The following is a 12,669-nucleotide window of genomic DNA, read 5'->3' as shown; positions in this document are numbered from 1 at the left end:
TCTCCCATTCCCAAATTCATATGCTATCAAGTACTTAAAATGAATGATGGGGACACAGGACGGGGACTAAGGCTTTGTGCACACGTTCAGTATTGCAGGAGAGAATTCAGATCCATGTCAAAATTGACATTATGTAGATTTTAATCTGATGCAAATCTGCAAGGAAAAAAAATGCAATGTATGCATTAGACTTCCGTGTGCACATAACCTTACAAGTAATTGGGCAGAGTCACAGACTGAATAGTTTTTATTATTGTGAGTCAGAGATTATAGTTAAAGGGGGACACAGTGCTGCTTATCACTTTATATTTTAAATGGTGCATGGCTAATAGTATATTAATGGTGGGGTAAGTATCTGTATTCAGGGGAAGACACATGCATGTATACAATGTATGTGACCTCATTATTTTCAGGGCTGCAGAGATCATCGTGACAAGATGAGTCGTGGCTGGGAGATGTCGACATGAAGGTCTCACGAGATGGAGAAGAAACAGGAGACAGCAGCTCTAATCAGACGAGAAGTCAGCTGTAAGTGCCTGGATGTAAATATTATTCTGTCTCTGCTCTGTGTGACGTGGAGTGATAATGTTTTCTGTAAAATCCCTTATTCTACATTCTCACATTTGTGTGAAATGTCCATGTGCTTACAGATTTTTTTTATCAGAGGGAACACGGAGTCGTAGAGTTTTATAGGTCCATTCACTCATACAGTGGGTATGGAAAGTATTCAGACCCCTTTAAATTTTTCACTCTCCGTTTCATTGTATCCATTTGGTAAATTTAAAAAAGTTCATTTTTTTCTCATTTTTTTTTTTCCAGAAATGTGTTTATTAAACTTTACAAAATAAGGTACAACAATCCAGAAAGATGCTATACATATGATTACATAAGAATATACAGACAGGTAAGGTACAACACTGTGAAGGACAAAACAAGCTTGTAATCCTAGATATCTCAAATCAGACACATCGTGCCCATTCACATTTTAGCAACCTTTGGACTGATCATTCTGAGATTGTGGAAAAAAAAAAAGGCAGATATAGAGAGATAAAGATAAGAAGAGGGAAAGAGAAGAAAAGAGAGAAAGTGGGTAAGAAATGGGGGAAGGGGAGAGGGAACCAAACCAACCTCGGTCCCAACTACCCTACGAGAATTATGGAAACTTAGCTGACCAGCCTGGAAACTCCGAACTCTTCTTGAATGTCTCCCAGAGGAACCACATTTGTCCCCGATCGGTCACAGATTCGTCATCTTGAGCCATCAGCGACTCCATTCGTTTCACTCTATCCATCTCGGACACCCACTCCACCGCAGACAGAACCTCTGTCACTCCTCAGTACCGGGGAATAATTGTTCTGGCCGCTACTAAGCAGAACCTCATAATTCCTTTCTTTATGGTTGTTATAGACCCAGGAATCAGTGAAAGGAGAGCTATTTGAGGGGATGGCTCACAGCGAACGCCCGTCATCAAGCAAAAGACTCCAAAAACAGCTTCCCAAAATGGACGTACTGTAGAAGACTGCAAGACCACCATATATGAAGCATAGACCCCTCCTCATTGTCACATCTCCAGCATAACTTTGAAATTGCTGGATTTATTTTAAGGAGGAGCACAGGACACCTATACCAACGCGTTAATATTTTATAATTTTTCTCTTGTGATCTGCAAGATATAGAGGTCTTGTGGGTAAGGGTAAAGATCTTCAGACGGTCTGCCTCAGAGAGGGTGAACCGCAGATCTCTCTCCCAAGCTGTAATAAAGCTGGGGGTGTCAATAGATATCGTTTCCAGGATCAAACTGTAAAGCAGGGAGACTGTGTGGGTAGGACCCTCCGCAGCCAGCATCAAGGACTCAAATCGGGTCGATGTGTTAAAGGAAATACCCGAAAGGAAGTCCTTCAACTGAGCGAATTCAAGCCAAGATATTTTTTTCTCATTAATGTACACTCTGCAGAAAACAATATGTCAGTTTTTCTTTTTTAATAAATTTGCAAAAATTTCTACATTTCTGTTTGTTTTCAGTCAAGATGGGGTGCAGAGCGTACATTAATGAGAAAAAAAAGAACTTTATTGAATTTACCAAATAGCTGCAATGAAACAAAGAGTGAAAAATTTAAAGGGGTCTGAATATTTTCTGTGCCCACTGTACATGAAAATCACGGAACTGAGAATGAGATCCGTGAGGGTCAGAGAATGATCTGTTCTGATCCAATTTTGAGGATCAGCATAGGACATGCTGAATATGTCAGTAAAAGCAGGCAGCACACCGACACTGCACACGGATACAGAAATGCAGCTTTCTAATGTATCGCACAGTCCCTTATATAGTGTACTCACTTGCTATGGATAACAGTGTCTCAGTATGTAGTGTACTACACTTATTATGTATAGCACAGTCCCAAAGTATATAGTGAACACACTTATTATGAGTAGCACAGTCCCTTAGTACAGTGTGCTCACTTATTATGTATAGCACAGTCCCTTAGTACAGTGTGCTCACTTATTATGCATAGCACAGTCCCTTGGTATATAGTGTACTCACTTATTATGTATAGCACTACCCTTAGTTACATAGTTTCTTCTTTTATTATGTACAAGATAAGAACATTAATCTGTAAGACCTCCCGGGTCCATCATCATTTTCCCGAGCTCTGATAAACCTCTCAATTATTGGGAAGAAAAGAATCCAGCATCTTGAACGGATGCCACCGGACCGTTTTTTTGACGGATCCGATGAATGAAGAATTTTAAAGGAACCGCAGCCCGGGGGGGAGGGGGGGGGAGAGACAAGAGAGAGAGAGATTTTTTTTTTCCAGGTGCCAGAACAGACTTTAGGGTTAAATTTCAGGCTGAGTGAAGTCTTTCGGGCATGCGCAGTGTGAATTGCGGATCCTGCCGCCTGAAAACACTTTACATGCTCCGTTCGGGCATGTCGGCGGACGGCAAAATTTTGGAGGATCCGCAAAAAAACGGATCCAACGGATGGCCGTCCGTCAAGATCTGCCGGTAATGCAATTCAAGGGGAAAAAAACGGATCCGCCAAACAAAATGGCGGATCCATTTTTTTTTGCAAAACGGCGGATCTTGACTGATGGACAAAAACTGAAGTGTGAAACAGGCCTAAGGTACGAAGCGTGGTCAAAACCAGGTTCAATATTTAGACCATGGTCTGCAACCTGAGGCTGTGGGCATAGATGCCATCTGAGGGGATTGTCGGGAAGGAGGCAAATGTTTGCCAAGTTTCCATGATGTATCCACTCAGCGGCTCAGGTATCCAAGCCCAGGGCTTTAGCCAATAATCAGCTCTGTGCATCTGTATCTTACAGCACCCCTACTTGTAATGTCTGGATTTTCAGTGAAAAAGTCCCTGTATAAGTGATATAGCCCCCCCCCAAGTTCTGGATTAGCAGCTAATCACTTGGTATCCAGTGGATTGCTCACCTAGATTCTCATGTTCAATATTTTATTGTCCCAGTTCATACTGATTTATTGACTTGGTCTCTGGAATCAAGGGGTCATGTGATGTAGTTCTCAATGTCCAGTAGTATATTGATCCCGCTCCCAGTGGTCTAGACACACACACTTTTTCCCCATTATGTAGATAGGGGCAGAATTGTTAGGTGAATTGGAACGCGCGGGGTTAAAATTTTGCCTCACAACATAGCCTAGGACACTCTCGGGGTCCAGACATGTGACTGTGCCAAATTTTGTGGCTGTAGCTGCGACGGTGCGGATGCCAATCCCGGACGTACACACATACATACACACACTTGAGCTTTTTTATATTAGATAACACCTTCCTTATTACGTACCATCCTCTCTAGTTATATATGGTGCCGTCCCTTATTATATAGCTTCCTCTGCTGTTATGTACAGTGATGTCCTTTGCATAGTGTTTTCTTTTTATTTTTGTTATTCACAGCGGCCTTTTTTATTACATAATCCTCTCTTGTTAGATATAAAATGACTGATAATAGAGCAGCCGGTAACCAGAAGACCAATCCATCAGCTCCTCCATTAGAAAAGAAGCTTTCCCATGCTTCATCAGCCATTATTGCATTATACAGCTAACAAGACAGGACGGTATGTAATACAAAACAGGGGGCACTATATAATCCTATATGTAAGGGACGGAGCTGTGCATAACAAGAGAGGGCACTGTGTAATAAGGGATGGCAATATACATAACAAAGGAGACTATGTAAGAAATATATATGTATGTGTGTGGCTATATATATATATATATATATATATATATATATATATACAGTTAGGTCCATATATATTTGGACAGAGACAACATTTTTCTAATTTTGGTTCTAGACATTACCACAATGAATTTTAAACAAAACAATTCAGATGCAGTTGAAGTTCAGACTTTCAGCTTTCATTTGAGGGTATCGACATTAAAATTGGATGAAGGGTTTAGGAGTTTCAGCTCCTTAACATGTGCCACCCTGTTTTTAAAGGGACCAAAAGTAATTGGACAGATTAAATAATTGTGAATAACATTTCTAGTACTTGGTTGAAAACCCTTAGTTGGCAATGACTGCCTGAAGTCTTGAACTCATGGACATCACCAGACGTTGTGTTTCCTCCTTTTTTATGCTCTGCCAGGCCTTCACTGCGGTGGTTTTCAGTTGCTGTTTGTTTGTGGGCCTTTCTGTCTGAAGTTTAGTCTTTAACAAGTGAAATGCATGCTCAATTGGGTTGAGATCAGGTGACTGACTTGGCCATTCAAGAATATTCCACATCTTTGCTTTCATAAACTCCTGGGTTGCTTTAGCTTTATGTTTTGGGTCATTGTCCATCTGTAGTATGAAATGACGACCAATCAGTTTGGCTGCATTTGGCTGGATCTGAGCATACAGTATGGCTCTGAGTACCTCAGAATTCATTCGGCTGCTTCTGTCCTGTGTCACATCATCAATAAACACTAGTGACCCAGTGCCACTGGCAGCCATGTATGCCCAAGCCATCACACTGCCTCCGCCGTGTTTTACAGATGATGTGGTATGCTTTGGATCATGAGCTGTACCACGCCTTCGCCATACTTTTCTCTTTCCATCATTCTGGTAGAGGTTGATCTTGGTTTCATCTGTCCAAAGAATGTTCTTCCAGAACTGTGCTGGCTTTTTTAGATGCTTTTAGCAAAATCCAGTCTAGCCTTTTTATACCTGATGCTTATGAGTGGCTTGCACCGTGCAGTGAACCCTCTGTATTTACTTTCATGCAGTCTTCTCTTTATGGTAGATTTGGATATTGATACGCCTACCTCCTGGAGAGTGTTGTTCACTTGGTTGGCTGTTGTGAAGGAGTTTCTCTTCACCATGGAGATTATTCTGCGATCATCCACCATTGTTGTCTTCCGTGGGCGCCCAGGTCTTTTTGCATTGATGAGTTCACCAGTGCTTTCTTTCTTTCTCAGGATGTACCAAACTGTAGATTTTGCCACTCCTAATGTTGTAGAAATTTCTCGGATGGGTTTTTGCAGCTTAAGGATGGCTTGTTTCACCTGCATGGAGAGCTCCTTTGACCGCATATTTCATTCACAGCAAAACCTTCCAAATGCAAGCACCACACCTCAAATCAACTCCAGGCCTTTTATCTGCTTAATTGAGAATGACATAACAAAGGGATTGCCCACACCTGTCCATGAAATTGACAATGTTGAAAGAGTGGGAAGCATATGACGGCCTTTGTCACGTCACAAAAGTTGTGACTCAGCAGCGATCTCGCTACCGAGATCGCTTAGTGAGACGGGGCCTTAAGACTCTTATTCCCTTTCTCTAGTGCGCCCCACTAATCTAGTCCCACTATTGTCCTATGCTAACCCTAATCCTACACACAACACATATCAAATACATTCACATTGCAGTACATAAACACATTAACTCTTATAAACGCTCTGGAACCGCACGCATAAAATGTGAACAATGTCGAAAGAGAGGGAAGCATATGACGGCCTCTGTCACCTCCTTACAGGAGCATGACTACATTGACACAATATGCATCCACAATGGGAACCAATTGTCCAATTACTTTTGGTCCCTTTAAAAACAGGGTGGCACATGTTAAGGAGCTGACACTCCTAAACCCTTCATCCAATTTTAATGTGGATACCCCCAAATGAAAGCTGAAAGTCTGAACTTCAACTGAATTGTTTTGTTTAAAATTCATTGTGGTAATGTCTAGAACCAAAATTAGAAAAATGTTGTCTCTGTCCAAATATATACGGACCTAACTGTATAAATATATATACAATACAGACAAAAAGTTTGGACACACCTTCTCATTCAAAGAGTTTTCTTTATTTTCATGACCATGAAAATTGTAGATTCACTCTGAAGGCATCAAAACTATGAATTAACACATGTGGAATTATATAATTAACAAAAAAGTGTGAAACAACTGAAAATATGTCTTATATTCTAGGTTCTTCAAAGTAGCCACCTTTTGCTTTGATTACTGCTTTGCACACTCTTGGCATTCTCTTGATGAGCTTCAAGAGGTAGTCACCGGAAATGGTCTTCCAACAGTCTTGAAGCAGTTCCCAGAGATGCTTAGCACTTGTTGGCCGTTTTGCCTTCACTCTGCGGTCCAGCTCACCCCAAACCATCTCGATTGGGTTCAGGTCTGGTGACTGTGGAGGCCAGGTCATCTGGTGTAGCACCCCATCACTGTCCCTCTTGGTCAAATAGCCCTTACACAGCCTGGAGGTGTGTTTGGGGTCATTTTCCTGTTGAAAAATAAAAGATGGTCCAACTAAACGCAAACCGGATGGAATAGCATGCCGCTGCAAGATACTGTGGTAGCCATGCTGGTTCAGTATGCCTGCAATTTTGAATAAATCCCCAACAGTGTAGCACCCCCACACCATCACACCTCCTCCATGCTTCATGGTGGGAACCAGGCATGTAGAGTCCATCCGTTCACCTTTTCTGCGTCTCACAAAGACACTGTCGTTGGAACCAAAGATCTCAAATTTGGACTCATCAGACCGAAGCACAGATTTCCACTGGTCTAATGTCCATTCCTTGTGTTCTTTAGCCCAAACCAGTCTCTTCTGCTTGTTGCCTGTCCTTAGCAGTGGTTTCCTAGCAGCTATTTTACCATGAAGGCCTGCTGCACAAAGTCTCCTCTTAACAGTTGTTGTAGAGATGTGTCTGCTGCTAGAACTCTGTGTGGCATTGACCTGGTCTCTAATCTGAGCTGCTGTTAACCTGCGATTTCTGAGGCTTGTGACTCGGATGAACTTATCCTCCGCAGCAGAGGTGACTCTTGGTCTTCCTTTCCTGGGGTGGTCCTCATGTGAGCCAGTTTCTTTGTAGCGCTTGATGGTTTTTGCCACTGTACTTGGGGACTCTTTCAAAGTTTACCCAATTTTTCAAACTGACTGACCTTCATTTCTTATAAAGTAATGATGGACACTCGTTTTTCTTTGCTTAGCTGCTTTTTTCTTGCCATAATGCAAATTCTAACAGTCTATTCAGTAGGACTATCAGCTGTGTATCCACCAGACTTCTGCACAACACAACTGATGGTCCCAACCCCATTAATAAGGCAAGAACTCCCACTTATTAAACCTGACAGGGCACACCTGTGAAGTGAAAACCATTTCCGGTGACTACCTCTTGAAGCTCGTCAAGAGAATGCCAAGAGTGTGCAAAGCAGTAATCAAAGCAAAAGGTGGCTACTTTGAAGAACCTACTGTAGCATATAAGACATGTCAGTTGTTTCACACTTTTTTGTTAATTCTATAATTCCACGTGTCAATTCATAGTTTTGATGCCTTCAGAGTGAATCTACAATTTTCATAGTCATGAAAATAAAGAAAACTCTTTGAATTAGAAGGTGTGTCCAAACTTTTGGTCTGTACTGTATATATATATATGCAGCTTTGTCGCCATAAAGGAAGTGGGCCCAGACACATTTCTTGCACAGGGGCCCCAAGCTGTCAGTGTCCACCCCTGCCACTAGTAATAATCAAATCATGTATAAGCAGTAAAGTAGCCATTAGAATATCTAGAAAGAACCATATAAATAGCTCCATATAAGATAGGACTAGTCCTTTCAAAGACATCTCTATGCTGAATTGGTTTCTTCAATGAGAACCATTGTTCCCCTTGGGCTGCATCTTAGGGTACCGTTACACCTAGCGACTCACCAGCGATCCTGACCAGCGATATGACGCGGTCAGGATCGCTGGTGAATCTCTGGGTGGTCGCTAGTGAGCTGCCACACAGGCAGATCTCACCAGCGACATCGCAGGGGACGGGGATCGCTACTTACCTGTCACACCAGGCGATCCTGCATCCTCCCGCCCGGCTCCACGCGTCGCTCGTCGTCACAGCAGGAAGCGCCGCAGGAAGTGGACGACGAGGAATGATCCAGGAGCTTCTCGCGCGATCAGCGATAACCAGCGGGGGAGCCGGTCGGAGGTAAGTATCACATGCAGCGATATCGCTAGCAATATCGCTGCAACGTCACAAAATCGGTGACGTTACAGCGATATTGCTAGCGATATCGCAGTGTGTAACGGGGGTTTAAGGCGTCTCATTCAGCCAATCACTGCCATGCTCTGTTCCGATAAGGGGTAAGAACACTGAAACAGTGCTGACGATAGATGGGTCTCTGGTTTAGCTGCTATGAGCTCCTTTGCAATTATTCATAGGAACCTGAATAACCAGTTATCTAAAGAAATGTTATATATGACTGTAAAACAGTAGAATCATCCTTTAAAGAGCCCCGGATAGGGTGTAAGGGTTGGTTAGGTGTTGACTGCCCCATTAAGAATATTATTGGATGTAGTGACCCTTGGATGTAGAGTGTCTCCCCACCCAAAGATGACAACACAGCAACTTTACTCACAGGGAAGCAACAAGCTTGATGGTTACACAGTCTCACATGAGGCAACAAGCTTTATGTTTCCAATAATCTCACAAGGGGTAGCCACTTGGTGTGAACAGAGACAAGTGTTAAGAACAATGGTGAGCTAAGATTTGCAACCATTCACTACCATTACTGACACTTTAAGCAGTCTGCTGGCAATCTCTTCACCAACTCCTCCTTCACCCTAGCACAGTCTCAGTGTTCCTCTCAATGCAGCTCAGTACAGTCTCAGAGCTTGTCACAACCCAGTCACCTCTCTCAGCAGCAATACCCTGCAGCGGTGTGTCTTTGAATTTGCACACCCATCACAGTTTATCACACTGAGGCACCACTCTCCTAGTCTTTTCTGGTGTAGAAATCCTTTTAAGACACAGACACCAGGACTCAGACTTCTTTGTTGCGGCTATTTCCATGTCCTCATCACAGCTAATGTTTATCATGCCTGGGATTGGTAGCAGCATTGTTGATGTCACGTCACCACTCTAGCTCCAACACAATTATTGGAGCAGTGGAGGTGATGCAGCATTGTACGTGGGGAAGGTGACTGTCCGCTGATTTTATTATTTTAAGCATGGCCATAATGAAGCACTATAAATATGTTAAAACCCCATTTACGAGGACTCACTCCCCATGGTGTATTTCCAAGGAGTAAAATAGTTTTAATGTTCTGTCATTACAGGTCAGACACATATTGACAAAGGGGGAGAAGCCAGCCCTGTAGCTAGCTAGCAAGTGGGGAAGAGTAGCATTCAGTATAAACATGCACTATGCTAGAGCTGAGTGAGGGCCATAGAGGAGTATATAAACAGCTCTAGCCTTTACTGTTGTTGTGTGTTGTTTGTTTCGGATGAGAGACAGCAGCCTGGCCTACCTACATGAAGGGTTTAGAAAGAGGGCATCTTAAGGGCATGTCACACTAAGAGATATCGCTAGCAATATCGCTATAACTAGTGACGTTATAGCGATATTGCTAGCGATATCGCTGTGTCTGATACTTACCTACGACCGGCTCCCCCGCTGGTTATCGCTGATCGCGCGAGAACAGGCTGGACTGTTTCTCTTCGTCAGCTTCCTGCTGTGAGGACGAGCGACGCGTGGAGCCGGGCGGGAGGACGCAGGATCGCCGGGTGTGACAGGTAAGTAGCGACCCCCGTCCCTAGCGATGTCGCTGGTGAGATCTGCCTGTGTGGCAGCTCACTAGCGACCACTTAGCGATGTACCAGCGATCCTGACCGCGTCATATCGCTGGTCGGGATCGCTGGTACATCGCTAAGTGTGACAGTACCTTTAGTCTTAACATCACTCCCCATTGACACCCTCATCGAGGCATTACTTGACTCAAAACCTGTCTCCATATGTTTATGGTAAAAACAGTCATTAACAAACCTACAGAACTTTCAGTATGAAAATGATTGATGAGTTAACCCCTTTGATAACTAAAGAAAAAAGAAAAGAAAACTTACAGGTGAAAGAATGTCATGACCAACTGCAAATATCTATATAAACGGTGTAAAAACATAGGTAAACAGTATATACTATATATATATATATATATATATATATATATATATATATATTTGTTTTTGGTTTTTTCTATTTTGATTATTCATTTGTTTGCTTTTACAAATCTATCTAAAAGGAAGTGAGCTCTTCCTTCCCATAATTTGTTACAAACTGGGATAGCCCATAAATTATATAAATTCAGTGGGTTTCAAATAAAACCACTGTTTTGAGAAATAACTACTGTTTAATATTTCATCTTCATCATCGTCATGTCAAAAGTGTAACTTAAGAAATAATGCAAAAAAACAACCTCTATGATCTGTGTGTCAGGATCCCAGACTCGATACACAGCTCAAGGGGAAACATATATCACACGTAATGACATAAATACCTGGCTTCTGAGTTTTTCCCTCCTTTCCATTCATCTTCTTAGATTTAATGATATCTTTTTTCTGCACCGGATAGATGTCTTCCCGAGTGTCCTGGCTCTCATAGATCACTTCCACTATAGGTTCTGGGGGCACTTCCATTTCATCCTCTGGCTCCAGGGGGGTCTGCACCTCCTCAGGGTCCGGATAGGAGTAATAGGGATCCCTTGATGCAATCTCTTGATGATAATAATCATGCTCATCCGGTAGTCTTGCCAGAGAATCCTGCACCAACAGGATCCCAAAAATGCAGACCAAGAAGTCAAGTTTTTGTGGCATGTCTTGATCTTGGTAATTCTATAGAATGCAAACAAAATTTTTAAATCTGTAGATGAATATAAGCCAGATGAAAAGTTCAGAAAGCATGATAAACTGACAGCAGGGACATGAGAACTTCATGCAATTTATTGCATAGTCCTTCTGCAGTGGGACAACCTAGTATGAAGTAGACAAGTTGACAATTAGACATTAATAGACATTAATGAAGCCCCATCTAGCACCAACCCCCCAAAAAACTAATTTCTTAGTAAAGCAATAGCAAATAAATACCACATAAGCAAAGGAAAAAATAATAATAAACAAATAGACTAAATCAAGGATAGTCGGCAGAGGTCCAGAAAGGTCTCTCGCTTAGGAATTGTCCTCAAAATTCTAAAGAGGTCACTCACTTAGAGATAGTCCTCAGATATCCAGAGAGATCACTCACTCAGAGATAGTCCTTAGATATCCAAAAAGGTCACTCACTTAAAGATGATCTTCAGGTGTCCAAAAAGGTCAGCCACTCCGAGATGGACCTCAAAGATCTAGAGGTCGTTAAGTCAGAGATGTCCTCAGATGTACAGAAAGGCTGCTTACTCAGAAATAGTCCTCTCACCTCCAGAATGGTCACTTGCTCAAGAATGGTCCTTCAGAATAGGTAGGTTCCATTTTAGGAGGCCTAAATCTGAATATACACAATGTCTGTCTCTTATGAGACCCTTCTGCATCTTCCAGTAGACCTCCTAGTTTATCTTCCACCCTTGTCTCCTATGCAAACGTCTTTGCGAAGGCTCAAGACACTTGTTGAACAGAGCACAAGCCTTGACTGCAAAGTGGCAAATTATTTCCAGATAGCCTGTTTCCAGCAGTGCCAGGTCTGTGTGACTGTGTGCACAGGGGCTGTCCTGCTACTAACTGAATGGTGCACAGGACACAGCTATTTGCAGGCAGACTTCCTAGGTTTTGATTATGGAGAAGGAAGGCTGCGCCTCCTGTGTCAGGGGCTGGGAGAGGCTCAAATCACTGTCTAGATTCTGTTACTACAGATAAGGAAATGAGGAAAAGTTAAAAGAGCAAGCGAAAGTTTTAGAAGAACTAAAAAATACAATTCAGAAGGAAGAACTGATAAAAATGAAGCAGTTTCTATTTTTGCTTTTACTTTTTTGATGTTACTGATTAATCGCTTTTATGGCTTTTCTTTAATATACACTGTTATATTAAACTTCAGGAATATTCTAGAACTAATGACCTAACTATGTGCAATATTAAAATTTGGGCTACTGGGAGACTATGGTGTCAAGCAGGATATTCCCCTGATACCACCAACGGTTCACTTTCAGGTATTTGTTTGGTGCCAGTTATATTCCCTGAGATTCCTTCTTTTGATTTGTGATTTCTGACCCAAACTGTTTTTTTTTTGCTGCAAAATCACCAAAAAATGTTGAAAAAGAATGCGATATTTTTGCTAGTGTAATAACTCACCGTCAACAATTGCATACACAGATTTTGTACCATTTTCTCTTCACACGTCCGTGTAAAACCGGTACCGAAAAAAAACAGGACCGATGTCATCAGTGTTTTGGATCAG

At 42.2% G+C, this 12,669-nt stretch overlaps 1 protein-coding gene across 2 annotated transcripts in view; it reads right to left on the bottom strand.

The window, feature by feature from the left end:
- CPXM2 (carboxypeptidase X, M14 family member 2) overlaps positions 1-12,021 on the bottom strand; it is a 122,189-nt gene extending 110,168 nt beyond the window's left edge. Inside the window, exons 1-2 of one of the 2 annotated variants that reach the window (XM_073546430.1) lie at positions 11,492-12,021; positions 10,787-11,120 (exon numbers count right to left, since the gene is read on the bottom strand). In XM_073546430.1, the coding sequence (XP_073402531.1) occupies positions 10,787-11,102 (316 nt within the window). In that variant the 5' untranslated portion in view covers positions 11,103-11,120; positions 11,492-12,021. The remainder of the gene's footprint in view (positions 1-10,786; positions 11,121-11,491) is intronic. The other variant, XM_073546429.1, reaches the window with a different exon arrangement.
- Between the last annotated feature and the right edge of the window lie 648 nt (positions 12,022-12,669).

This window comes from Dendrobates tinctorius, unplaced genomic scaffold, assembly GCF_039654945.1.
Source record: "Dendrobates tinctorius isolate UK_male_01 unplaced genomic scaffold, ASM3965494v1 ptg000147l, whole genome shotgun sequence".
NCBI classification, from domain to species: Eukaryota; Metazoa; Chordata; class Amphibia; order Anura; family Dendrobatidae; genus Dendrobates; species Dendrobates tinctorius.
Note: the sequence above shows the minus strand (reverse complement) of the source record. Positions and strands in the feature narration are given on the sequence as shown.